Source organism: Larus michahellis, chromosome 1 (genome assembly GCF_964199755.1).
Source record: "Larus michahellis chromosome 1, bLarMic1.1, whole genome shotgun sequence".
Classification (NCBI taxonomy): Eukaryota; Metazoa; Chordata; class Aves; order Charadriiformes; family Laridae; genus Larus; species Larus michahellis.
The window spans coordinates 1,903,065-1,929,676 of record NC_133896.1 but is presented as its reverse complement, the minus strand read 5'-3'; the positions used below and the strand labels follow the sequence as shown (position 1 = coordinate 1,929,676).

The 26,612-nt window shown below is 53.5% G+C and overlaps 2 protein-coding genes across 6 annotated transcripts in view; one reads left to right on the top strand and one right to left on the bottom strand.

Moving 5' to 3' along the window:
• Positions 1–11,538, top strand: part of FBH1 (F-box DNA helicase 1) — a 33,464-nt gene extending 21,926 nt beyond the window's left edge. For all 4 annotated transcript variants that reach the window (XM_074573161.1, XM_074573162.1, XM_074573163.1 and 1 more), the window contains 8 exons: positions 1,081–1,180; positions 1,357–1,478; positions 4,205–4,280; positions 5,476–5,673; positions 7,071–7,196; positions 8,089–8,195; positions 9,693–9,827; positions 10,684–11,538. In XM_074573161.1, coding sequence (XP_074429262.1) covers positions 1,081–1,180; positions 1,357–1,478; positions 4,205–4,280; positions 5,476–5,673; positions 7,071–7,196; positions 8,089–8,195; positions 9,693–9,827; positions 10,684–10,797 — 978 coding nt within the window. In that variant the 3' untranslated portion in view covers positions 10,798–11,538. The remainder of the gene's footprint in view (positions 1–1,080; positions 1,181–1,356; positions 1,479–4,204; positions 4,281–5,475; positions 5,674–7,070; positions 7,197–8,088; positions 8,196–9,692; positions 9,828–10,683) is intronic.
• Positions 11,539–15,220: 3,682 nt separating this feature from the next.
• On the bottom strand, positions 15,221–23,510 carry LOC141738064 (uncharacterized). Of its 2 annotated transcripts, none has more exons than XM_074573169.1 (8): positions 23,298–23,510; positions 17,734–17,934; positions 17,519–17,596; positions 16,995–17,228; positions 16,785–16,814; positions 16,459–16,516; positions 15,980–16,335; positions 15,221–15,583 (listed from the first exon to the last, which is right to left on the bottom strand). In XM_074573169.1, the coding sequence occupies exons 1-7, from the start codon at positions 23,368–23,370 to the stop codon at positions 16,236–16,238; spliced, it is 774 nt and encodes a 257-aa protein (XP_074429270.1). In that variant the 5' UTR covers positions 23,371–23,510; the 3' UTR covers positions 15,221–15,583; positions 15,980–16,235. The 2 variants fall into 2 exon arrangements, with proteins under 2 accessions (XP_074429270.1, XP_074429269.1); XM_074573168.1 differs by having other exon boundaries at positions 16,015–16,335.
• Positions 23,511–26,612: the final 3,102 nt, after the last annotated feature.

Sequence of the window (26,612 nt, the reverse complement as noted above, 5' to 3'; positions counted from 1 at the left end):
GGCTCTCTACAAACTCTGGCACCTCTGTCCCACCAGTGTCCCTTTTTCTGTGATATCCCCTGCCCTGTTTGTCTGCCGGGGGCATAATTTTCAGCAGCAGCTTCAGCTGATCTGAGTTTGCCCTGGGAGAGAGCTCCTGCCTTCTTTCAGCACAAGGTGATGTTTGTGACTCCAGGCTGGATTACCTAACCTGCTGCTGCGCCAATGGAAGGCTCACCCTGATTTGATTTTTTGGCCGGATTAGCCACATGGCTCCACAATTCTCACAGCTGATATAAGGGAGAAACTTCCCCTTTGGGAGTCCTTGTAGAATGAATCAGCTTAAATCAAACAAGCTGCAACGCGACCAGCTCCTAAGCCACAATGGCCACCAAAATGCCCACCCACCTGAGCTGCTTTTTCCCCTTGCTCCGTGCCGGCCCTGACGAGGGGCAGGAACCAGGGACAGGCACATAGAAATGGGAACTGCATTTATTTGCAGTGGCGCATCTTGTGACAGCCTTGGGACCAGCCTTGCGTCACCTCGCTCGTGGAGTTTGTTGGGTAACGAGATGTTCCACTTCTCTTTGCTGGTGGAAGTGTTGCACTCAGCCAAGGCACTGGTGTTTTTTAATCCGGGTGTTAGTGAAACTTGATTAGAGCTTTGACTTCACGACGTTTTGACTGTTGGCCCTGAATCTACAGGTCAGGAAATAATAACGAGCAACCTCCAGCCCTGCTCTGCTGCTTCAGTCTGTCACCTCTCCAGCAGCCAAGTGAGGGACCTGGCTCCTGTCCCACCACCTCCAGCCCCTGCAGGACAGATGTGCCACGGGGAAGAGTCTTGGTGGTGGCAGTTGTTGGGGTGGAGAGGCTGGAAACCACATTTTGCCCTGTACGATAGTCCCATCTCACAGCACAGTTCCTATCGCCTTGGGGAAGAGTGACCAGGGTTTCTAGGAATAGTTTGGGAGGATTTGGGTGCTTTTTCGAAGAGAAACGTTGTCCAGAAGGTGTGTGGGAATTGTATAGTTCCATATATTGTAGGTTATAACAAGTTCCTCTTCTTTTCTTGCCGTTGCCTTCATTTTTTCCACATAGAGTTTCAGATTTGGTCCTGAAATAGCTTACGTTGGAGCAACCATTCTGGATGTCTGCAAGAAGATCAGGAATAAGACATTAGTGGGTGGAAACCAAAAGGGTAAGTTGTTTTGGTGCACCGTTCATCTCGGTCAGCTCCGGTCAGTGACTGGGAGTCATGGAGCTACTGCATAATAAACAAAGTGTCTCGGGATTAATCCTGATTTATGAAGATCTGTGTTTTTTTAGACGCCTGCTTTCTAACGGTCCTGGCTAACCGAGAATTTCTTCCTGCAGGTGATGTGAGAGGCAGCATGGAAGGGAAGATAACGGTCTTATCACGAAGCAATTTTAACGTGTTCGAGGATGCTGTGAAACTTACTGGGAGAGAGCGGCTGATTAAAATACACGTGATTGGGGTAAGAGGAAATCGCCGCTGCCTCTTTCAGGTCCCAACCTCAAGTCCCCGAGCCTGTTAGCACTTGTAGCAGCGACACCTACGTGTGCCTTGAAATAGATGTGGCTGATCTGCTGTTGTCTGTAGCACCCAGGTTTAAAACTAATATTCAAGGAGAAGGCAGCAATCTGTCGCGGCTGGAGAAGGGTTATTTGGAGTAGCTGTTCCTCAAATCTGTGCAGGCGAGGGTCCCTTTTTAGGCTCATCTGTCCCTTTTTTCACGAGATGAGACAGCAGCAGCTCCGTTCTGCTGGCTGGGGCAGGGGAAGAGCGATACCCGGCTGTAACAATTTGCTGAAAGTATTTGCATTAGATGGAGCGCTGCTGACTGTCTTCGGCCACCGGCAGTGGCACAGCATTCCCGCATTAGGGACGTGAAAATCAGCCGTAATTGCAGGCTGAGCCTAAAAAGCCGTGAAAGGCAGTTGGCTGCGCCCTGAGAGGATAAGCGTTTTTCAAGCTCTCTTGAAAGACGAAGACAATGGTTGAAGCTGAAGGTGACCTTTGGGCTTGTGGATGCCACAGAGGGCTGGGCTGGGCTTATTCTTAATTTCCAGTCCTGTGATGGTCTGGTCCCTGTCCCGATACACCCAGGATAGTCAGGGAAACTTGGTTGACCAGCCTTGCTGGTGAGGGGAGTTGAGATTTTCAGCAATGCTGAACGTTAACCCCTTGAGGGAGCCACAATTCTGAGGTTTGCACTGAATTTTCATTTGCAAAAAGCACCCGTGTATCTGAAGAAGGAGATTGTGCGTGCGCGCACATCTGCAGAAATTCACGTGCTTGACCTGCAGGAAGGTTTTAATAAGGCTCCACATTTCAAAAGCCTCAGAGGAATCATTAATCTTCATACTCCAAATCTTCAATACCTATGATTTAATTTGAGATGTTCTGCGCCCAGAAATAGAATCTTCATGGTTGGAAAGGACCTTTGAGGTCATCGAGTCCAACCATACACACACCAAAACAAAAACAAAAACAAAAAACCCACAAACAGCCAACCTACAATCTCTGCCACTAGAGCATGCCCTGAAGTGCCACATCTAGACGTTTCTTCAACACCTCTAGGGATGGTGACTCTGCCACCTGCCTGGGCAGGCTGTTCCAGTGCCTGACCACTCTGTCAGTAAAGTAATTCTTCCTGATATCTAATCTAAACCTCCCCGGCCGCAGCTTCAGCCCATTTCCTCTGGTCCTGTCATTATTCCCCTGGGAGAAGAGGCCAACCCCCACCTCTCTCCACCCTCCTTTCAGGGAGTTGTAGAGGGCAATGAGGTCTCCCCTCAGCCTCCTCTTCTCCAAGCTAAACATGCCCAGCTCCCTCAGCCTCTCCTCATATGCCCTGGTCTCCAGAGCCCTCACCAGCCTGGTCGCTCTCCTCTGGACACGCTCCAGCACCTCAATGTCCCTCCTGTACAGAGGGGCCCAGAACTGAACACAGCACTCGAGGTGAGGCCTCAACAGTGCCCAGTACAGAGGCACGGTCACTTCCCTGCTCCTGCTGGCCACACTATTCCTGATACAAGCCAGAATGCTGTTGGCCTTCTTGGCCACCTGGGCACACTGCTGGCTCATGTTAAGCTGGCCATCCACCAGCACCCCCAGGTCCTTTTCTGCCGGGCAGCTTTCCAGCCACTCTGCCCCAAGCCTGTAGCGTTGCTTGGGGTTGTTGTGACTGAAATGCAGGACCCGGCACTTGGCCTTATTAAACCTCCTACAGTTGGCCTTGGCCCATGGATCCAGCCTGTCCAGCTCCCTCTGTAGGGCCTTCCTACCCTCAAGCAGGTCAACACTCCCACCTAGTTTGGTGTCATCTGCAAACTTACTGAGGGTGCCCTCAATCCCCTCATCCAGATCATTGATAAAGATATTAAACAAAACCGGCCCCAAAACTGAGCCCTGAGGGACACCACTGGTGACCGGCCGCCAAGAGGATTTCACCCCATTGATCCCAACTCTCTGGGCATGGCCATCCAGCCAGTTTTTCATCCAGTGAAGAGTACACTTGTCTATGCCATGATTCGCCAGCTTCTCCAGGAGAATGCTGTGGGGGACGGTGTCAAAGGCCTCACCAAAGTCCAGATAGACAACGTCCACAGCCTTCCACAGCGTCCACAGCAGCACTTGAACAGTTGTCCTGGTGCTGAATGTGTTTGAGGACGAGCCTGATCTTTTGAATTTTAGGCTGATATTTTAAGTTCTTAACCTTTTTTGTACCAGAAAGATGCATATTGTAACAGAATGAGTGATTGAACTGTCTGCCCAGTACCGAAATTCTCATCTGCCTTTGCAGTTTGGAATAAGTCTAAGTTCAGACTGATACTTTTTTTGATGGAACAAAACAAACTGATTTTGGAAACAAGGGGGGGGGAAAGTATTTTCTGAAAGTAAAGAATGCCAAAGAAAAGCCTTTTGTTTCAGTTTACATCAAAACCGAAACACTTCCGGTCAGTTTAGCAAGTTTATCTTCCTTGTGGTGGCCCGTCGCTTTAGGAAAGAGGATGCAGACATCCCTGGAGGGGGGGCTTTCCTGCGGAACGGTGCGGAGTCAATAGGCCAACAGCATTTATGGCACAGCAGACTTTCAAAGTTCATTTTAACAGAGCAATACGCAACTATTAAAAGCTAAAATGACCAAACCCAGCAGCTTTACTCCTGTATATTGAGAGAAATTATTGTTTGGTTTAGGGGCTTGCCCGTTTTGGCCTGAGCAGAATTTATGATATTTGGAAACTCAGTCAACCGGCAGATGAACGGAAAAAAGGTGAGTAGATCACAGAATCACAGATCCTCACTCTTCTCTCCGTGTGTCATCCTCCTTACAGCCGCACGGGTTTTGGTTTTTTTTATTTTTTGCTGGGATGATGGAAAGCAACACGCTTCTTGGTGGTTTATATTTAATTTCCTCATGCGGTTATCGGGTGAAAACTGACTTCTCGATGGCAGCGTCATGGGCTGTGCTATTTCGGCTGCTTCAGTGGCTGGTGTTAGTACCAGAAATGCTGAAGTCGTGGGGCTTGCGTCATGCAGCGCTCCCCACCTTTCCTCTGCGATGCCTTTTCCTGACTGCAAGACCCAGTAAACTCATAGATTGGGTTTTTTTTCCCCGTGTTTTCTGATTTGACTTCATTTTTCATTTGTCTTAGGCTTTTCCTGTTTTGTTTTGTTTCCAAACCCGGTGTGTTGAATCCTCTCCCGCGTGCTTTCCTTTCACTAGTGGATATAATTTAGGAAATAAATCTGGCATTGAAAATCCCCCCCTGTCCTGGCAACAGTAGGCAAATATCGTTATATGTGGGGCACGGGACTTACTGAACTGCCACGAGTGACTGATTAGATGGGTGGTGTTATTTGTTCGTTGGAAGGTGAGCTACCGAGAAAACTCCTTGCCATCTGGGTAAAAAAAGAGAACAATGCATGTCGGAAGGGCCTTGAGGCTGTGTCTGCCCTGAGCTCCTGCTCCAGCCTGAGCCGCTCTAAAGTCAAATTAGATTCTTTTCAGACTTTTTGGCGTCTTTTTCCTTCAATTTCCAAATATCTCTGGGGACGAAGGTTGTGCAGACTTTCTAGGACACGTGCTCTAGAGATAAGTGAGCTTAGGGAATGTTTGCCAACTGCTGAGCTCCGTAAACTTCCATACCCTTCATAGTACACCAGCTCTGTATCTCAAAGTGATGCTGCTTTGTGAAACTACCCGCTCTGATGAAAATATCGAGATTTGATGGTGTTTTGCATCAGTAAAGAGAAAATCCTGAGCGAAAACCACCCATCACGGCGCAAGGAGTACATCCCAAGACCCTGCATCCCACGGCAGCGGTCCGTCCGCTGCCCCACACTTGCCTTCCCTCGTATATACTCTGAAATTCCCTCAAACGTACTCCGAAATTTGATTAGAATTAAACCCCACCATGCTATGCGTCTGTCTGATAAATTCATGTTATCTGCTACTTTCTTTTCAGCGAACCTTGTTATAAATGACTCCTTTATCAAAAGATGGGAAGAGACTCAGGGCTTCTTTGGGTTAAAGGAATATGCAGAGCGCATCGATGACAAAGACCTGGAAGTGAAGATTGCGATAGTGGAGAAATACAAAGAGCGGATCCCTGAGCTGGTGCAGAAGATTGAGAGCAGCCATGTGTCACAAGAAGCCATGGCAGGTAAGGACGAGCTGTGTCTTTGATAGAGGAGCAAATTCGGGTCTTTTTTCAATCCAGCTTCAGTGCTGAAACCAGCTCGTTCTGCAAAAAAAGCTACATTTGGATCAAGTCGAGCCTTTTAGGGAGAAAGGAAGTTGAACAGCAGCTTTTGGGGTACGTCTGGGGTGCTGGGTGGAGTTCAGTGCAATCAATCTGCTGCCAAAGGATTGCTCAGTGTCGGGGTTTGGGACGGATTGGGCAATGACGAGAGACAGATGCTCTCCCCTAGCCTCTCACTCCAAGGAGAGGAGGAGGAGAGATAAAGAGATTTAGGAGTTTAGAAGGAACTAAACTACTTTAATGAAATATTAATAAGAAAATAAAAAGAAAATAATAAAATAGATACAATATATACAAAACTGTATGAAGCTCCCAGAATGACATCACCGGCAGGCACTGGGAAAGTCGCAGACTGGACTCAGCGACAGACGGGAACTGGATTCCAGAGCTGGAGTCAGGAACACACTGACACCCAGGCATTTGATCGGGATCAAAGGCAGACGAACAGACAGGGTCCTCCTCGGACATCGGCCATTGAAGGAAGAGCTGTTGACCCTTTGATCCCTCAGCTTTTACACCAGGCGTGGGGCAGATGGGATGGAATACCCCTGTTGGTCAATTTTGGGTCGCCTGTCCTGTCCGCTCCTCCCCACAGGTGGGAGGAGCGTTTCTGTTTCCGACCCTCCAACGGGGCAAATAACAAAATGAGCCGACCTTTGTTATTATAGCAGTAAGCATAAGCAAGAGCCTCTCTGCTTACCATTCCTTGGGTTAACTATAAACCTTGGGTTTATCACTCTGAAAACGGACAGTTTTCTGCACAGCGTGCTGTTGATTTCAGGGAGTTAGAAGAGGCTTAGCTAAGAAGTAAAATTACTAAACAGAAAGTTGGTTCTGTTCACCTCAAACCAGGACACTCAGTGTGACTTTGTGCCCAAAGGTTTATTTGCCTCTAGCAATATGTCCTGCAGTTGGAAAGCCCTAGGACTTTATCCTGCTTTTTGGGGTTCCTGTTGGAAGGAGGGAAATTTGCTGACTAAAATCTGGGGAGGGGACAAAGCAATCCAGTAAAAAATTCACCAAATAAAGAGCATTCCTGTTTGGGGGTTGGGGCTGAAGCACAGGCTGCTGAAAACCGGGGATTTTCCTTGGCAGGGAACTTGTCTTCAGCAGTCAGATTCCCGACAGAGCTGCTTTGCTTCTGATTTATATTTGGGGAGAAGTGAAATGAATGCAGAATGAAATAATCTCATTTGACTTGGCGCCTCGTGAGATTAAAAATACCATTATTGCTGCCACGACTGATCTTTTTTTTTCTTTTTCGTTTCCTTCTTGTTCCCAACGTGTGCTGGTTGCAGATTACCTAATAGGTACTGTCCATCAAGCCAAAGGCCTGGAGTTCGACACGGTGCTGATTGCGGATGACTTTGTGAAAGTACCGTGTCTCAGTGGAGATTACCAGAGAAGAACGAACTTCAGTATCGGTAAGGGAGCGGCTCTATGTGGTACCCACCCTGATCTGAAAGTGGGAAAGCAAAGCATGCTGCCGGCGCTTGTCCTGCAAGCCCGTCCTTGGCCTTGTCAAGTGCCACCGGCTGTCCTAGTGATCATTGATCTAGTTTCCTTCACAGCAAGAGAGGAGCAGGAGAATATTCCTGCAGTCGAGCTTGTAGCCCTCTAGCAACAGAGAAAGACCAACTCCACACTCGGGAAACGGCCTCAAGTTGCGCCGGGGGAGGTTTAGACTGGATATTCAGAAACATTTTTACACTGAAAGGGTTATCAAGCATTGGAACAGGCTGCCCAGGGAAGTGGTTGAGGCACCGTCCCTGGAGGGATTTAAAAGACGAGTAGACATAGTGCTTAGAGATACGGTTTAGTGATGGTTTTTGTCAGTGTTGGGTTGATGGTTGGACTCGATGATCTGAAAGGTCCCTTCCAACCGAGGCGATTCGATGATTCTGTGATTCCATGAAAGACGCTGCTTTACTTAGGTGCCAGAGTTCATGCTCTGGAAGAGCCGGTCTCGTCCCAGTATGCAGAGAGGAGCCTGCAGAGTCAATCTAGAGACTGAGAAACTCCTCCAGGGCCAAGTCTGTGCCTGGGAGGTGGAAAAACACGTAGCAGTGAGCTGCAGGTAGAGTCCTGCCTTTGCCCGGAGGGAGGAACATGGAAGGAGGCAGGAGCTATCGGTGGTGTCAGAAACTGCACAGCAAACACAGGAGAGCGCTGCAGAGCTGTGCTGCTCTGCAGGCTCATGCTCTGCCAGAGAAGCACCGAGTGTCCTTCTAGAATTACTAGCTGAAGCGTTAGAAGAATGGCAGAGCTGTTTGTTCTTGTTTTCTAAAGCTATTGATGACCTTTCCTCCAACCCAGGCATGTATCCTGAGGATGAATGGAACCTGCTCTATGTCGCAGTGACACGTGCGAGGAAGTGTTTGCTAATGTCAAAGTCCCTGGAACATCTTCTAGCATTGGCTGGGGTAAGTGAAATCTTTCCGAGGTAAGCAGTCGACAAGCCTGAGGGATGGGCCGCCATCCCAGAGGGAAGTGGACAGGCTGGAGAATTGGGCCCGTGTGAACCTCATGATGTTCAACAAGGCCAAGTGCAGGGTTCGGCACATGGGTTGGGGCAAGACCTAGTATCCATACATGCTGGGGGCTGAAGGGATGGAGAGCAGCCCTGAGGAGAAGGACTTGGGGGTGTTGGTGGACGAGAAGCTCAACACGAGCCAGTAACGTGTGCTGGCAGCCCAGAAACCCCCCGCAGCCTGGGCTGCATCCCCAGCAGCGTGGGCAGCAGGGCGAGGGGGGGATTCTGCCCCTCTGCTCCGCTCGGGGAGACCCCCCTGCAGTGCTGCCTCCAGCGCTGGGGCCTCAGCACAGGAGAGACACGGAGCTGTTGGAGCGGGGCCAGAGGAGGCCCCGGAGATGCTGGGAGGGCTGGAGCCCCTCTGCTGTGGGGACAGGCTGAGAGAGCTGGGGGGGTTCAGCCTGGAGAAGAGAAGGCGCCGGGGAGACCTTCCAGCCCCTTCCAGTCCCTAAAGGGGCTCCAGGAAAGCTGGGGAGGGACCCTGGAGCAGGGAGGGGAGCCACGGGACGAGGGGGAAGGGTTTTACACTGAAAGAGGGGAGATTTAGGTTAGATGTCAGGAAGAAATTCTTGGCTGTGAGGTTGGTGAGCCCCTGGGCCAGGTTGCCCAGAGCAGCTGTGGCTGCCCCATCCCTGGAGGGGTTCAAGGCCAGGTTGGACGGGGCTCTGAGCAGCCTGGTCTAGTTGAAGATGGCAGGGTGTTGGACTAGATGGCCTTTAAAATTCCCTTCCAACCCAAACCCTGCTGTGATTCCGTGATTCTAAATGACGGGGCTCTTGCAGTCGCATTCCCACCTTCTGCATCCAAATCCTCTTCCAAACGTCTCGGGCAGGATGGGTGCTGACAATTTAAAAAGGTGCCAAGAGAGGCAGCACCCACTACCTATAAAATCTGCCCATCTCCGATTAGTATGTTTGGAGGGGGGGATGTGATAGAGAAGCATAAAAGGTTATTACAGGATTCACCCTGATCTTAAGATTCACGCTGGGCGTGAATACCCTGAGGTCATGTCTTTTCCTCAGTTCACGCTGCTCCGCACCGTGATTTCAATAGCAAGACACGAAGTTGCAGCATTTTTTTCCGCAGTCCGTGCATTTTGGGTGTTGTCTTCCACAGATCCTGCGAGCGCGTGGGTTCCCTTTTCTGTCTGCAGCGGTTGCCAGCTCTTACTTCGCTTCCTTCCTCACGAGCTGCTGCTGGCTTCTGCTTGATTTTTTTGTTCCCTCCACGGGTTTGGGGTTTTTTTGGTTCGGTTGATTTTTTTAAAGAAAACCATCATGATGCAAGGTGTTAAAAAAAAAAAAAAAAAAAAAGAAGAAACATGTTCCAGTAACTCAGCTCCCTCCGAGTGTTGTTGTGCCTTTTATTTTTTTTTCTTGTTTCTTAGGAGCATTTCCTTCGGGTGGAGCTGATGAGCGAGGCTGCGAAGGATGGGGCCACCCTCCCTTGTTCTGCGCCACAGTGTACGGGAACGCTGCCGTCCGACTGCCGGCTGGTTGTGAAGAAGCTCCCTTTGACTCACGTACGTCTCCTTTGAGATCGTGATTCTGAATCGGGAGCCTTCACGAGCCGCTCGGGTCGCTTGGGGGGGTCGCTCTTCTCTGTGACTGTTCTGAGCTATCGCACCTGGGAGGGACAACCCGAGCGCTAAACTTCAGTGGAAGTGAGCGAGGAACGTCCCGTAGCCGGATCTCCTGCCCGCAGCTCCCCGGCCCTTTGCTTCTGCTCTCAACCCCGGCTCGTAATTGGGGTGGCTTCCCAACCGCGTGATTCAGGGTGGTGGTGCAGTTCCCACCGATCCACTCAAGCCTTGACCCCTCTTCTGAGACTAATTGTGGTCTCAGGTGGGGACGGTTTGGGGGGTTTTGTTGTGTCAGATCTCATTTCTGACTCTTGGAGCCTCCGCCGAGGCCACGGAACATCCGTCTGGGGTTAGCAGAGCATCCCTCACCCCAGTGACAATCTGACTTTTGGGTCGAGTTTTGGCTTCAGTCCTACCTTCTGGCTCTGGGGTTCATCCTTGCCCAGAGGCGCGGTGGAGGCCAAGCTTCCCTAGCGCTGGGATCTGCAAGCACACACTAAGTCTGGCGGAGCTGATGTCCACAACAAGACAGGTGATGGCTCCAAGCCATGAGCAGGGGACTTGAGCACTGAGATGGAGAAAACCTTGTTCTTCACCAACAAAGACCTGCACAGGGACATTTTCGTTGTTGCAGCTATTAAACAAGCTGTCCCATAAAGGATTTCTTGCAGGTGGTGGCAGGAGATGCTTCGGACACATCGTTGCTCTCCTCCTTGGGCGTGAGGGGTTGTGTCCAAGGTTGGAAGCCTTCCTCCAGCCTTCCTCTTCTCTGAAATCTCCTCTCTTTCCCCCACAGAGCAATGGCAGCAAGGATGCAGGTGGCTACCTTTGCCACGCTTGCACGCAGCAGCGCTTTGGCTCTCTGACACCCCTGACCTTTTTCCCAGCGCTTCAGGAACAGCCCATCTAGCTCTAGCGAAGTCCTCCAACTCCCCAGAGCCTTGGCTGCATCCCGGAGCCGTGCTGCGTGCGGGACAAGACCTCTTGTCACATCCCAGCTCCAAAATAAGGTGGATATCGGAGCAGGGTTTTGGAGCAACTCCAAGAGGAAGCCTCCAGGCTCTCTGCAAGGGGGTGTGAGACCTTTTCTCTAGCCCTGCCTTGCCCTCCGAGAGCTGGTCAGCATGGCCTGCATCTCTGCACAGAAGAATATGCACTATATAAACTGCATCGGACAGGACAACTTTTTAATTTTTTTGAGCATTACTAATCCATCATGTCGGTCGCCAGGAAAAGACCTCCAGTGACCAAACCGACACGATATCCCTGCCTATTCCGTCATGTCATGCCTTGGTGAAATCCCTCCGATCCACTGGAAGAAGAGGAAATGCGATGCTGAAAAGTACGCAAAGAAACGCTTTATTTCTAGGAAGCAGACTTTTTTCCTGGAGCCTGTTTTAATGGGGAAAAGTTCACTATCAGCTCTGGGAGGAAGTCGTTAATATCTCCCAGCTGAATTAATTTTCCTTATTTGCAGCTGAGGGGTTTCCCTAGACTCTGTTTTCCTTCTCCTGCAGCAAAGCACAAGGGAAGAAGAGAGGCAGCATCTGAAGAACTGCTGTGTTTTGGTTTGGTTTCAGTCTAACTCAGAGATAAACGGGAGAGCATTTTTAATCTTGAAATTAAATTTGTAACAAAACAAAAAAAAAAAGCGCCTTAATGCTTTCTTTTTTCTTTTCCCTTCTGTTAAGAAGTCGTCTTGGGTTGCATTTCTTTACCAGCCATCACGGTAGCAGTGGTGCAAGCAGCACGGTGCTCCTGTAAATCAGGTGGTGGCTTACGCTCTCTGAAGACACCGCGGATCATAGAATCATAGAATCTTCATGGTTGGAAAGGACCTTTGAGATCATCGAGTCCAACCAAACAACCTACAATCTCTGCCACCAGAGCATGCCCTGAAGTGCCACATCTAGATGTTTCTTCAACACCTCTAGGGATGGTGACTCTGCCACCTCCCTGGGCAGGCTGTTCCAGTGCCTGACCACTCTGTCAGTAAAGTAATTCTTCCTGATATCTAATCTAAACCTCCCCTGCCGCAGCTTCAGCCCATTTCCTCTGGTCCTGTCATTATTCACCTGGGAGAAGAGGCCAACCCCCACCTCTCTCCACCCTCCTTTCAGGGAGTTGTAGAGGGCAATGAGGTCTCCCCTCAGCCTCCTCTTCTCCAAGCTAAACATGCCCAGCTCCCTCAGCCTCTCCTCTGGTCTCCAGAGCCCTCACCAGCCTGGTAGCTCTCCTCTGGACACGCTCCAGCACCTCAATGTCCCTCCTGTACAGAGGGGCCCAGAACTGAACACAGCACTCGAGGTGAGGCCTCACCAGTGCCCAGTACAGAGGCACGGTCACTTCCCTGCTCCTGCTGGCCATGCTATTCCTGACACAAGCCAGAATGCTGTTGGCCTTCTTGGCCACCTGGGCACGCTGCTGGCTCATGTTAAGCTGGCCATCCACCAGCATCCCCAGGTCCTTTTCTGCTGGGCAGCTTTCCAGCCACTCTGCCCCAAGCCTGTAGCGTTGCTTGGGGTTGTTGTGGCCGAAATGCAGGACCCGGCACTTGGCCTTATTAAACCTCCTACAGTTGGCCTTGGCCCATGGATCCAGCCTGTCCAGCTCCCTCTGTAGAGCCTTCCTACCCTCAAGCAGATCAACACTCCCACCCAGTTTGGTGTCATCTGCGAACTTACTGAGGGTGCCCTCAATCCCCTCATCCACATCATTGATAAAGATATTAAACAAAACTGGCCCCAAAACTGAGCCCTGAGGGACACCACTGGTGACCGGCCACCAAGAGGATTTCACCCCATTGATCCCAACTCTCTGGGCACGGCCATCCAGCCAGTTTTTCATCCAGCGAAGAGTACACTTGTCTATGCCATGATTCGCCAGCTTCTTCAGGAGAATGCTGTGGGGGACGGTGTCAAAGGCCTCACCAAAGTCCAGATAGACAACGTCCACAGCCTTCCCCGCGTCCAGAAGGCGAGTCACATGGTCATAGAAAGAGATCGGGTTGGTTAAGCAGGACCTCCCCTTCCTAAACCCGTGCCGGCTGGCCCTGATCCCTTGGCTGCCCTGCCCTTGCCGTGAGAGCTCACTCAAGATGATCCTCTCCATGATCTTTCTTGGTACCGGGGTCAGGCTGACAGGCCTGTAGTTCCCCAGATCCTCCTTCCGACCCTTCTTGTAGATGGGTGTCACATTAGCCAGCCTCCAGTCATCTGGTACCTCCCTGTTGACCAAGACTGTTGATAAATGATGGAGAGAGGCTTGGTGAGCTCTCCCGCCAGCTCCCTGAGTACTCTTGGGTGAATCCCATCCAGCCCCATCGACTTATGTGCGTCTAGGTGCAGAAGCAGATCATTGACTACTTCCTCCTGGATTATGGGTGGGTTGTTCTGCTCTCCATCCTTATCTTCCAGCTCAGGAGGCTGAGCACCCTGGGGATAGCTGGTCTGACTATTGAAGACGGAGGCAAAGAAGGCATTAAGTATCTCAGCCTTCTCGTCATTGGTTGCAACTTTTCCCCCCGCATCCAGTAAGGGATGGAGGTTCTCCCTGGCTCTCTTTTTGTTGATGTATTTATAAAAACTTTTTTTGTTGTCCTTAATGTTAGTAGCCAAGTTGAGCTCCAGCTGGGCTTTCGCCTTCCTAATTTTCTCCCTGTATAACCTAACGAGATCTCTGTACTCCTGAGTTGCCTGTCCCTTCTTCCCAAGGTGGTAAACCCTCCTTTTGTTCCTAAGTCCCATCAGAAGTTCCTTATTCATCCAGACTGGCCATTTTCCCCGCCCTTTAGACTTGCGACACTTGGGGACAGCCTGCACTTGGGCCTTTAAGATTTCCTTCTTGAAGAGCATCCAGCCTTCCTGCACCCCTTTGCCCTTCAGGACTGTCTCCCAAGGGACTCTCTCAACCAGTGTCCTGAACAAGCCAAAGTCCGCCCTCCGGAAGTCCGAGGTGGAGGTTTTGCTAACCCCTCTCCTTACATCGCTACGAGTTGAAAACTTGACCATTTCATGATCACTAAACCCAAAACGACCTCCGACCACCACATCTCCCACTAGTCCTTCTCTGTGAACAGTAGGTCTAGCGAGGCACCTCCCCTGGTAGGCTCCCCTACCAGTTGTGTCAGGAAGTTCTCTTCCATGCGCTCAAGGAACCTCCGAGCCTGCCTGCCCTCTGCTGTGTTATATTTCCAGCAGATACCCAGCAGGTTGAAGTTCCCAACCAGAACAAGGGCTGGCGATTGCAAGACGTCAGCCAGCCACTTATAGAAGACTTCATCCGTCTCCTCATCCTGGCCGGGTGGTCTATAGCATACTCCCAGCACAACATCTCCCGTATTTCCCTTCCCCTTCAACCTTACCCATAAAGACTCGACTTTACCATCACTGGAATCTAGCTCTATACAATCAAAGCATTCCCTAATGTACAGAGCCACAACCCCGCCTCTCCTTCCTTGCCTGTCCCTTCTGAAGAGCTTATAGCCATCCACCGCAGCATTCCAGCCGTGACAGTCATCCCACCACGTTTCCGTGATGGCAACTACATCATAGCTGTCCTGCTGCACAATGGCTTCCAGCTCATCCCGTTTGTTGCCCATGCTACGTGCATTCGTGTAGATGCACTTGAGCTGGATCGTTGTAGCAGAGCCCATGTCATGTAGAGATCAAAACCAAAACCGATTTCAGTCTTGGACATGGTCCCAGAGCCATGAGCCATGCCTGCTGGAGGAAGCTCGTGCATCCTGTTGATTTCCATGGTCATTCATTGAATGGCAGCTGCTTCGCTGGCTCTTCTTTCACTTTCGAAGCACTGGCTCCAGATGTTCCGCTCACCTAAGCATGCGTAGAAGTTCACCCAAGACTTGGATGTTGGATGTAACAGCAAAGCTTGGCGCGGACCTTGGACCAGGAACCTCCAGCGATCCCTTCCAGCCTCACCTGTTTTCCACGCATCCCACAGTACGTTGGGGAGAGGCAGCATTGCTGCTGGAAGGTTTGGTCCGTCACATGTCCAAAGTGGTGCCTCCTCCAGCTCCAGTGGTCCGGATCAGTGGCCCAAACAGGAGGACAAGACAAAGCAGCGAGGAGAGGAGGTGGAAGTTAAGTTGTTAGATACCTGCTGGTTTCCAGCTGACTGCTAAACACCCTTTTGCCATCCAGATGAGAGATGGCAGCTGCCACCTTGGGGTCACCCTTTGCCTCTAGAGCACGGCAATACTGGTGGCCCACGAGCCCTTGTTGCTGCAGAGATGGATTTCACCCCAACCCAGCTCCCCGCTGTCCCCACTGTCCTCTCCACCATCGCAGCTGCTGACAAAAAATCGACGCCTGTGTGCGCATTATTTTATATACAATATATACACATTTATACATAAACCAGCATCAGTATCAAGCTGCCTGTTCTGGAGCAAGGGAGGAACGAGTAGAAAAAAAAAAAGCTTATGAGAGACAGAGAAGGGAAAAACCGCAAAGGAAAATACTTCCTAGGTCGTGCCTTCAGTCTTTGGTAGTGTCTATAGTGAAATCGCTCCTGCTCGTGGTCCCCTGCGAGTGGCCGGAGCTGGCAGGCACCTGGGGTCGGTGCCGAAAGTGCGTCCGAAGGATCCCTGAGCTGCGTACGAGGGCCAACCCCTGCAACCGTGGCGGAACGACGCTGGCGCCGTTTGCTGCTGTTGCAGGTTCACCGGCAAACGGCTGAAAGAGAGCGGGAATGGGGTGAGGACGTGGCAGAGGGATGCTCAGCCGGGTCCCTCCCTCTCTGTCTTCCACGAGCAGCGACGCTTTCTGGGTTTTGGGGCAATTTTAGTGCAAAGCAGCTCTAGGGAAGGGGCCGGCGTCCGGCTGGCCCAACTCTTGCCCTGCTCCCGACCAGGGAACGGGCGCTACTTGGGTCAGGGCAGCACAGCTTCGCCCCCAGCACCCAAAACCCCCTTCCCTGCCCCTCAAACACCCTCTGCTGGGGCAGGCAGCCCCCGGCTCGCTCCCTGCCACCCACCAGCACCCACAGGACTACCTCCTCCAAATTCTGACTGCCAAAACAGAACACCCACCACCTCCACGCCACCCCGGGGCGCGTGTGGGCTCACCCACCCCCCGTCCAGCTGCGTGATGGGACACCCGTGCACCTTCGGGCGCTGGAGTAGTCTCACCCACGAGAGTCACTTGTTCGGGCTGGGAAGAGTGGCTGCGTGTCCCTGGGACGAGCATGCTCCGTGTGGAGGGCGGCTGGGGACCAGGATGTGCTCTGCCACATGCTGCCACCGCTCAGGGAAGCGTCCGACTTCCCGTCCAAGCTCCGAGCATCCCCTGGGATGGCGGGTGCACTGAGTTGCCCAGCGGTGGGTGCTCAGCCCGTGGGGGAGACACTGGGTAGCAACATCTCCTCATTCTCAGCAGTGGTAGCCACCATGGGGATGGCTGTCACTGTGTTGTCCTGCTCTGCGTGCCTGCGGAGGGAAGAGGGGCGTCACCAGCACCTGAAGAGCTTTCCCCAGCTTTCAGGAAAGCGCAGAGGCCGAGCACAACTCATCACCGGCGCGGAAGGACCTCGCGGGGCTTGGCACACTTACGTTTTCATCCTCCAGCAGCAGCAGGCCACGACAGCAGCGACCACCAGCACCACGAGCCCTGCGGGAGAGATGCGGCGGAGGATGAGCACCTTCCAATGCACGACCCAACTCAAGCAAAACGTCTCCACGAAGCGACAAAAACGCTTCGTGCACGTTCACAAGGTGCCCTCCCCAGCCCGGGAAGAAATTTGGGTGCTCCATCCTTTCTCCCTCAGAGGTATCGCCCTTGGCATAAACTTCCCTCAGCGCCAAGGAGGGCTTTTAGGCTAAAAAATGGGAAAAAATAAGCCTCTGCTTGCCAAAATAAGCTTTTTTGTGCGGCTTACCAATGGAAGAGGCCAGGGTCCGGACGGAAACTGGAAAAGAGAGAAATTGAGATTTTTAGCTGCAAAGCCAGGAAAGAGAGGGACACTGGGGGACCCTCACTAAAAAGGGGGTGGGAGATGAGGACAAAGTGCATTGAAAAAGTAAAAGAGACTTCGCTGGTTGAAACCAGTCCCGTTGGTGGGTTATCTCCCCCAGGGAGGCGGCCTGACCTGCGGCGTGGTCCCTGGGGACGGTGGGCAGCAGGGTTGTCCCCAGAAATGTCCCCTGGGCTGTCCCCTCTCCAGGTGTGGATGTCTCCAGTGGTGGGGGCATCTTTGGCAACATGGACGTCTCCAGTGATGGCCCATCAGGTACGGGTGGCACGGGTGACTGGCCAGCAGCTCCTGGCAGCGTAGGCATTGCTGCTGGAAAGGGTCTGGAGGTTGGGCTGGCGTCATTGGTTCCTGCCGGGGAAAATGGTGTAAAAGCTTTTAATTTAAAAAATTAAAAGGCACGCTCCAGGTAGCGCCGTTATTTCAGTGCTCAGCTTTGTGCCGGCTTCGGGCAGGTCTCGGTGGGGACCACACAGCCCATCCGGCAGCTACGAAATGGCATAATTTCAGGTAATTGAATTAATTCGATCACATAATTGAAATATTTTGCTTTCCACGCCACAGTGGTTGTGGTTTTGCTGTGATCGCGTTCACGGCAGCCCCAAACCAACCCCCCTGGGCGGCGTTTGCCCCTTCCTCACCGCTCTGGGTCGTCCTCGCGGTGCGTGGCGCGGTCGGGAGCTCGGGGCTGGGAGTCAGCGGAGGTAGAGCTGGGTCCCCTTCGAGAAGGCACAACAAGGAGACACTGTCAATGGCAGCGCCCACACCACCCAACACCCTCCTCCGCCACGCTGGTGATGGAGGTGTCCCCCCTCCCCGGTCCCCATCGCGTCGCAGCTGCTGAGCGAGGGCTTACGGATGCATTGCAGCGTGGTGTGGGTCCAGTCGGGCTCAGTGGAGCCGTCGCGGAGGATGCACTGGATGAGGCTGGAGGTACCGGCTTTGCGTTTGTAGCCCGGGTTGCAGGTGTAGCGCAGGCGGGCGTTGAGCAGCGTGTTGTTGCCCACATCGATGTGCGCGTTGGCTACGTCCTTGGGGTGGCTGCATCGCGCTGGCGCTGTGGGGAGGACAAAAGAAAAAAAAGAGATGGTGATCGCAACAGGGAGGTTGGGCACCCTCCAGACCTGGCTCGCTGTGCTGAACGGCACCCAGCGGGGTCAAATCCTGCCAAGGGGTGGGAATGGGCTATCGGTGCTGCCCCGGGGCTAGGAGAGCCTCATCCAGCCTGCAAAAAGACGCCGGTGAGGTGGCTGTGCTTGTGCACAGGGGCTGGAGAAGGGGAAAGCTGCGTTTCCGGCATATTTGTGGTCACTTGTAGTGGATCCTTCGGTCACCAAAGCCTTTTTGCGGAATTTCGTCTCCCTGCCAGTGACTATCCCAGCCCAGCAGCCCCGGCTGCATCCTGCCACCAGCTGCTGCCTTTTGGCTGCACTTGCAGCCCCCTTTTTTCTCTGCTCATTTTGCAGCTGGATATGAAAAATTCCAGACGCTGCGTGAGTCCTCCAGCCACTTCCCGGGGGTTTTTTCCCACTGGAGGCTACAGCCAGCGGCCCCGGAGGCAGCTGAAAATTGAGCATCACGTGGCGGGGCAATGGGGCAGTGACAAGCTGTGAGCTATGGCTTTACTTATCCCCAGAAGGGCTCATGCTTCCCTCTGGCCCTAATTTGAGGTTGGTTTCGCAAGAGGATGTTACAATTTCACTTCTTTTCTCTGCTGCAATGGAGAAAGTTTCTTGGTTGCCCCAAGACTGTGCCTGCGCTTGGCACACTCCTGCCGCAGTGTGGGAACGGCTCACCCGTGACCTCCATGGCCAGCTCCTGTCCCCCCAGGCGAGACGTGATGCTCCAACACCGGGATGGAGTGATTCACGGCAGGGATTAATCCAGGCTGGAGCAGTCCCCAGCTGGGATGGAGTGATACGTGGCCAGGATGTGATGCATGGCCACGACAGAGCAATGCATGGCCAGGATGTCATGCATGGCCAGGATGGAGCAATGCATGGCCATGACATGATGCATGGCCAGGATGGAGCAATGCATGGGCAGGATGTCACGCCCGGCCAGGATGGAGCGATGCACAGCCAGGATAGGATACATGGGCAGGATGGAGCAATGCATGGTTGGGATGGAGCAATGCGAGGCCAGGATGGAGCGATGCGAGGCCACGATGTGATGCACAACCAGGATGGAGCGATGCATGGCAAGGATGGAGCAAAGTGTGGCCACGACGTGACGCACAGTCAGGATGGAGCGATGCACGGCCAGGATGAAGCGATGCATAGCCAGGATGGAGCGATGTGTGGCCATGATGGAGCGATGTGTGGCCATGATGTGATGCACGACCAGGATGGAGCAATGCACGGCTGGGATGGAGCAATGCGTGGCCAGGATGGAGCGATGCGTGGCCAGGATGGAGCGACACGTGGTCACGATGTGATGCACGGCTGGGATGGAGCAATGCATGGCCAGGATGGAGTGACGCATGTCCACGATGTGATGCGTGGCCAGGATGGAGCGATGTGTGGCCAGGATGGAGTGACACGTGGTCACGATGTGAAGCGTGGCCAGGATGGAGCGATGCATGGCCAGGATGGAGCAATGTGTGGCCAGGATGGAGTGACGCGTGGCCACGATGTGATGCGTGGCCGGGATGGAGCGATGCCTGGCCAGGATGGAGCGACGCGTGGCCAGGATGGAGCGACGCGTGGCCACGATGTGATGCACAGCCGGGATGTGATGTGCAGCATGGATGAACTGATTCCTGGCACGGACGAAGCAATGCCAAGCAGGGATGAAGTGACACCCCGCTGCGATGGAGCAGTGCCCAGCTGGGATGATGCACATTTGGAACGGAGGGATGCACAGCTGGGCTGGGAGCTGGGACGGTGATGGGAGCACAGTGGGGATGGGAGCGCAATGGCGGTGGGGACAGGAGAACAACAGGGATGGGAATGCGCTGGTGGTGGGGACAGGAGAGTGATGGTAGTGGGGACGGGAGCACAGTGGCAGTGGGGACAGCAACACAACGTGCTCCCTCAGGCACCCAAAACACCTGGAGATACAAATCTCCCTCATCCTAAAAACCTCCTACCCCAATGTATCCCCAGAACATCTGGGGGGGGGTCTGCTCCATTTCGGTGCTCAGGTGGGTCCCTTCCGTGTCCCCCAGTGCTGGGACACCCCTAAAAGCTGCAGCCGCCATGCCTGGAGAGCAGGAACCGATGTGTGCTGAGCGCACCAGTTCCCAGCCTCCGCTCAAGGCGGCGGCGAAATTTCTGGGAGCGACTCGAGGGAACGGCAAGGGCTGTTTCACAATGCCCTCACGCATCGCTAGACATGAAGCCATGCCATAAAATGAAGGAAAAGCCTTTCCAGTGCCACTACAACCCCCAGCCACGTCTGCAAAAGGAGCGCAGCGGGAAATCCAGCTGGAAGCATCAAAAATATCCTGGAATAGCAGGGACCTACGAGTCCCGCTTATGCCTTTCAGCTTTTAAACCCGATCTCATCATCCTAATGCCACCAAAGCACTTTTTGTCCCATTGATTTGACCGTAAAATAATCTCCTCTTCCAAAAAATGCCCAAGTCCTTCGATGGCAAGACCCCAGTGTCTCCGACTCTGGCATCTCGTGCCATCTCTGCATGTGTTTCAGTTCGTTTGATGAGGCAGAACACGTGCTAAGGGGGAAAAGAGGAGGAAATCTTTGGGGATTCAGGTTTCTAGTGTTGCTACAGCCCTGGAGATGCGAGCCCAAGATTTAGGCTTTCTTTTCTACCTCGGCAGCGAATTGGAAATGGTGTAAAATGCGGATGGACAGGGAGAGCCGTGACCGTGATAAAGTTCTTGCTTCCAAGCAAGGAGATCTTCGGTAAATACAAGCCTCTCCCTCTCTCACTTGTTTTTTTATTGAAGCGGATTGATGAAATTCCCTGGATCTGGGCACCACTGGGGACTTGCACGCAGAAAAAAAAAACAACATCAGTCTTCTGTTTTCATGTTTAATTCAAGGAAAAACTCACAAGACTCTCCCAGGACGGCCAAAAGCATTTCTCCGCTTGTTTCCGCTCCCTCGGAGCTTTGCAGGTCACATTTTCCCACTGATGTGTCAGCCCAAGTGCTCAAAGGCTCATCGCATCGTTAGCCAACCTCCCAAATGAGCTGTGGTGCCGGGTACCAGCCTTCCTGGGAAAATACTTCTGGCTGCCTTATTTCCATCCAAATTCCCTGCATCCCGCTGACATTAAATTTCCAGGTTGAAACACATGCACAATAGTCGGAGGTTTTTTGTATTTGCATGCTTACTTCATGTTTTCACTTTGCTTTTTGGCTTTCTCCGCCAGTGATCTCAAATGATGCCGATGAGGACGAAGCTCATCCCGGCATGTCAGGAAGCAACCCAGCCAGGCGCCGGGCACGTGGCCAGGATGAGTCCCAGGGATGGAGATCCTTCAGAGTGCTGTCATCCCACGTCGCGGAGATGTTCCCCTCTGGCTTTACGGGGCTGCAGGGGGATGCACAACCACAACCAGATACCGGAGAATCCACACTGGGAAAACCTGATTGTTTTTCCTAGAAAATTATCAGCCGAAGGGCCAGAGTGGCACTCATTTTCTGCTAATGGTTTAAAAAGAGAAAACTTGGAGAGAAAAGAGACATTTCAGAAGTCTGTGTCCAAGACTGGAGAATTCACAAGAAATGCCAGGAATCACAGAAATAAATAACACTTTTTCACGTTCTTAACTGGAAAGCATTTACAATCGATCAGCTGTGCTGGGGATGGAAAGTGGGAGCGGACGTGATGCCCGGTGCGAGCATCGCAGGACGCGTGGCTGCGGCTGGTGCACAGGGGCTGCGGCACCTCCCCAATTATCAGTCGTTTTGAATTGAAAGCAATGAATATTACTACTGTTCTCCAGACGTTTTCTGCCCCAAACGATGGCCCTGATTGCATCGCTGTTCCCAGGAATATCTCCTGCAGGTCTGGGATGGGGCCGTCGGAGGTTGGAGGGTATTGCCTTTATGGCAAGCTATTTTTAGCCTGCTCCTGAATGTGCCTGGCGTTGTCACTCTTAGTTTTGCTGCTGGAGTCATTTCACAGCCCTCGCTGCACCTATCAGCTGTTTAGAAATAAGAATAATTTCATTTTCTAAGGTGTTGCAGCTTCAGCAGCAGACAGGAGTATGGTGGGTTGACCTTGGCCGGACGCCACGTGCCCACCGTGCCGCTATCACTCCCTTCCTCAGCAGGGCAGGGAGGGGAGGAGAAAATAAGGTGGAAAAAAAACCCTCGTGGGTCAAGACAAAGGCAGTTTAATAAAGCAAAAGCAAAGGCCTTGTGCATAAACAGAGGAAACCAAAAGATTTATTCTCTATTTCCCGTCAGCAGGTGATGTCCAGCCACTTCCCAGAAAGCTGGTCTTCAACATGCGTAGAAGTTGCTCCAGAAGACAAATGTCATAAGAATGAATGTCCCCTTTTCCTCCTCATTTCTCTTAGTTTTTATTGCTGAGCAGACGTCACATGGTATGGAATATCCCTTCGGTCAGGTTGGGCGACCCGTCCCTGGCCGTGTCCCCTCCCAAGATCTTGCCCACGTCAACCTTCTGGCGGGGGGGGGGATGTTGGAGAGACAACCCTGACGCCACCACCGCCCAGCGAAGCACTCGGAGGGAAAATTAACTCCATCCCAGCTGGACCCAACACAAGGTGCCAGGAGAACGGCCAGCACTAAAGCTGTCCCCTCCTGCCTTTGCAGTCCCTTCCAGACTTCTTTCTTGCACTTCCACACAAATCTGTCACAATTCTGATGTTTTGAGTTAATTAAATGTTTCCTAATCGTCTTGCCGCTGCAGCCAGCAGCTCCCCGGGGCTCTCAGCATCACCGGCTCCTCTGCTGTCTGCGCTGAGCCGTGACTTGAGGGTGATTTTTTCCCCCGAAGTTGCTTTTGGAGAGGCGAGACGCGAGGTGATCCCCGGTCCAGCAGCGATGCCGGGCTGTGGACAACCGCCAGTCCCACGGGAAATCCACGGACTCCACCCGGGGGTGAAATCCCGCGGCGATGCTGCTCCCGTGGGTCCCTCTGACGGACCTTAACAATCACCCCCAGCCTCCCCTGGACGCTGGTGGGGAGGTGGCGTGGGAACCCGGGGCGGGAGGTGGGCACCCGGGGCGGGGGGGGGGTCTGCAAGGGGAACGCGAGGTGCCCGGGGCGCAGCGTGGGTGCCCCGGGAGGGTACGTGGGGCACCTGAAGAGAGGTGTGGGCTAGCAGGGAGCAGCGTGGGGGCCCCGGGCACCCCGAGGAGTAGCGTGGGCACCTCGGGAAGCTGAGCGAGCACCCCAGGGACGGAGCGGGCACCCCGGGGAAGGCGAGGGGCTTTGCCGGCGGCGGACCGGGAAGCCCGGGGAAGCCCCGCTTACCGGCGTCGGCGGCGGTCCAGGGCAGCAGGAGGGCGAAGGTACCGCAGAGCAGCGGCAGCAGCGGCCGGGCCATGGGAGAGAGACGGCGGAACCGGGGCCAGGCCGGGCCGGGGGGCTCAGGGCTCCCGCGGGGGCTCCGCGGCGCTGCCCCGCCGCCCGGCGTGGCCTGACCCGCCTTCTTTCGGTTTCGCTTTCGACACCGGGGCAACCTGGAGGGACGCACCGCCCTGTCGGGACGGGGAGCCCGGGGAGAGGGAGGGGATGCAGGGCTGGGGAAGTTGCGGGGACAGCAATGTCCCCCGGGGGGGTTCGGTACCCGAGGGGGGACGCAACACCCGGGCGGATACAATACCTGGGGGGGGATCACAGAATCACAGAATGGTTAGAGTTGGAAGGGACCTTAAAGATCATCCAGTGCCACCCCCTGCCCTGGGCAGGGACACCTCCCACCAGCCCAGGTTGCTCCAAGCCCCGTCCAACCTGGCCTTGAACCCCTCCAGGGATGGGGCAGCCACAGCTTCTCTGGGCAGCCTGGGCCAGGGGCTCACCCCCCTCACAGCAAAGGATTTCTTCCTAATATCTCATCTAAATCTCCCCTCTTCCAGTGTAAAACCCTTCCCCTGCCTCCTATCCCCTCCCTGCTCCAGAGTCCCTCCCCAGCTTTCCTGGAGCCCCTTTAGGGACTGGAAGGGGCTGGAAGGTCTCCCCGGCGCCTTCTCTTCTCCAGGCTGAACCCCCCCAGCTCTCTCAGCCTGTCCCCACAGCAGAGGGGCTCCAGCCCTCCCAGCATCTCCGGGGCCTCCTCTGGCCCCGCTCCAACAGCTCCGTGTCTCTCCTGTGCTGAGGCCCCAGCGCTGGAGGCAGCACTGCAGGGGGGTCTCCCCGAGCGGAGCAGAGGGGCAGAATCCCCCTCTCGCCCTGCTGCCCACGCTGCTGGGGATGCAGCCCAGGCTGCGGGGGGTTTCTGGGCTGCCAGCGCACGTTGCCGGCTTGTGTTGAGCTTCTCGTCCACCAACACCCCCAAGTCCTTCTCCTCAGGGCTGCTCTCCAGCCATTCTCTGCCCAGCCTGGATTTGTGCTTGGCATTGCCCCCACCCACGTGCAGGACCTTGCACTTGGCCTGATTGAATTTCATGAGGTTTGCACAGGCGCACCTCTCCAGCCCAGCCAGGTCCCAGCCCTCTGGATGGCATCCCTTCCCTCCAGCCTGTTGACTGAATCTAGTTGGAGGTCAGTAACAAGCGGTGTTCTCCAGGGGTCAGTTCTGGGCCCAGTCCTGTTCAATGTACCCATCAATGACCTGGATGAAGGGACAGAGTGTACCCTCAGCAAGTTTGCCGATGACACAAAACTGGGAGGGGTGGCTGACACACCAGAAGGCTGTGCTGCCATACAGTGAGACCTGGACAGGCTGGAGAGTTGGGCAGAGAGAAACCTTATTTCAGTAAGGGCAAGTGTAGGGTGCTGCACCAGGGGAGGAATAACCCCCTGCACCAGGACAGGTTGGGGGTGACCTGCTGGAGAGCAGCTCTGTGGAAAGAGACCTGGGAGTCCTGGGGGACAACAGGATGACCATGAGCCAGCCATGTGCCCTTGTGGCCAAGAAAGCCAGTGGCATCCTGGGGGACATCAAGAAGAATGTGGCCAGCAGGTGGAGGGAGGTCATCCTCCCCCTCTGCTCTGCCCTGGGGAGGCCTCACCTGGAGTGCTGTGTCCAGTTCTGGGCTCCCTGGTTCAAGAAGGACAGGGAACTGCTGGAGAGGGGGCAGCAATGGGCCACCAAGATGCTGAGGGGACTGGAACACCTCTCTGATGAAGAAAGGCTGAGGGATTTGGGTCTTTTTAGTCTGGAAAAAAGGTGACTGAGGGGGGATCTTATCAATGCTTATAAATACTGAAAGGGGGGGTGTCAGGAGGATGGGGCCAGGCTCTTGTCAGTGGTGCCCAGGGACAGGACAAGAGGTAATGCGCACAAACTCAAACATAGGAAGGTCCATCTCAACATGAGGAGGAACTTCTTTGCTGTGAGGGTGGCAGAGCCTGGCACAGGCTGCCCAGAGAGGTGGTGGAGTCTCCGTCTCTGGAGACATTCAAAATCCACCTGGATGCGTTCCTGTGCCACCTGCTCTGGGTGACCCTGCTCTGGCAAGGAGGTTGGACGAGATGATCTCCAGAGGTCCCTTCCAACCGCTATCATTCTGTGATTCTGTCATTCTGTGACTGCATCACTCTGCTTGGTGTCGTCAGCAAACTCAATCCCAACATCCATGTTACCAACAAAATGTTAAACAGTCCCAGTACCGACCCCTGAGGAACGCCACTCTTCACTGGTCATCACTTGGATATCGAGCTGTTGACTGCAACTCCTTGAGTGCAGCCATCCAGCCAGTTCCTTGTCCACTGAGTGGTCCATCTGTCAAACCCATGTCTCTCCACTTTAGAGACCAGGATGTCATGTGGGACAGCGTCAAATGCTTTACACAAGTCCAGGTAGATGATGTCTGTTGCTCTTCCCTTATCCACCAACGCTGTAATGCCAATATAGAAGGCCACCAAACATGTCAGGCACGATTTGCCTTTAGTGAAGCCATGTTGGCTGTCACCCGTCACCTCCTTATTTTCCATGTGCCTTAGCAGACTTTCCAGGAGGATCTGCTCCATGATCTTGCTGGGCACAGAGGTGACTGACTGGCCTGTAGTTCCCTGGGTCTTCCTTTTTTCCCTTTTTAAAAATGAGGGTTATGGTTCCCCTTTTCCAGTCAGCAGGAACTTCACTAGACTGCCATGAATTCTCAAATATGATGGAGAGTTGCTTGGCAACTTCATCCACCAGTTCCCTCAGGACCCGTGGATGAATCTCATCAGGTCCCATGGACTTTTGCACCTTCAGGTTCCTCAGGGATGCATTGCCCAGGGGAACGCGGTACCCAGGGGAAATGCAGCGCCCTGGGGGGATGCAACTCCTCCTCTCCAGTACCTGGAGGGAGCTGGCTGGGTTTGATGCCTGCGGGGGACTCCCATGGTCCTGCTTACAACAGATCCTCCCCAAACCACCCTACGGCTCCTTGCTTGTGGCCTCCTGGCTTTGGCTGTCCCTGTTTCCTCTTCTATTGACTGCAAGTCGTTTAGTCTTGGCAGTGAGTATCAGAAAATACCTTGCCAATAACTACGAAAGGGAAGGAAAAGGCCTACTTGGAGGATAATGTTTCATGGCCAATTAGCAATTCTGCATGAGAAGTCAGTAAATTCTCCATCTGCCCATCAAGGAGAGAGCATTAACCTCTGTTAACCTCCCCTGAAGCAGAAGAGAGTCAC

What these genes read in the sequence shown, in the direction of transcription:
- LOC141738064 (XM_074573169.1), bottom strand. Translation starts at nt 23,370, where the DNA reads ATGGCCCGGCCGCTGCTGCCGCTGCTCTGCGGTACCTTCGCCCTCCTG. An exon ending in CACCACGCTGCAATGCATCC is followed by an intron (nt 17,597 to 17,733) that starts GTAAGCCCTCGC and finishes GCCTTCTCGAAG; the next exon opens with GGGACCCAGCTCTACCTCCG. An exon ending in GACCCTGGCCTCTTCCATTG is followed by an intron (nt 16,517 to 16,784) that starts GTAAGCCGCACA and finishes TCTCTCCCGCAG; the next exon opens with GGCTCGTGGTGCTGGTGGTC.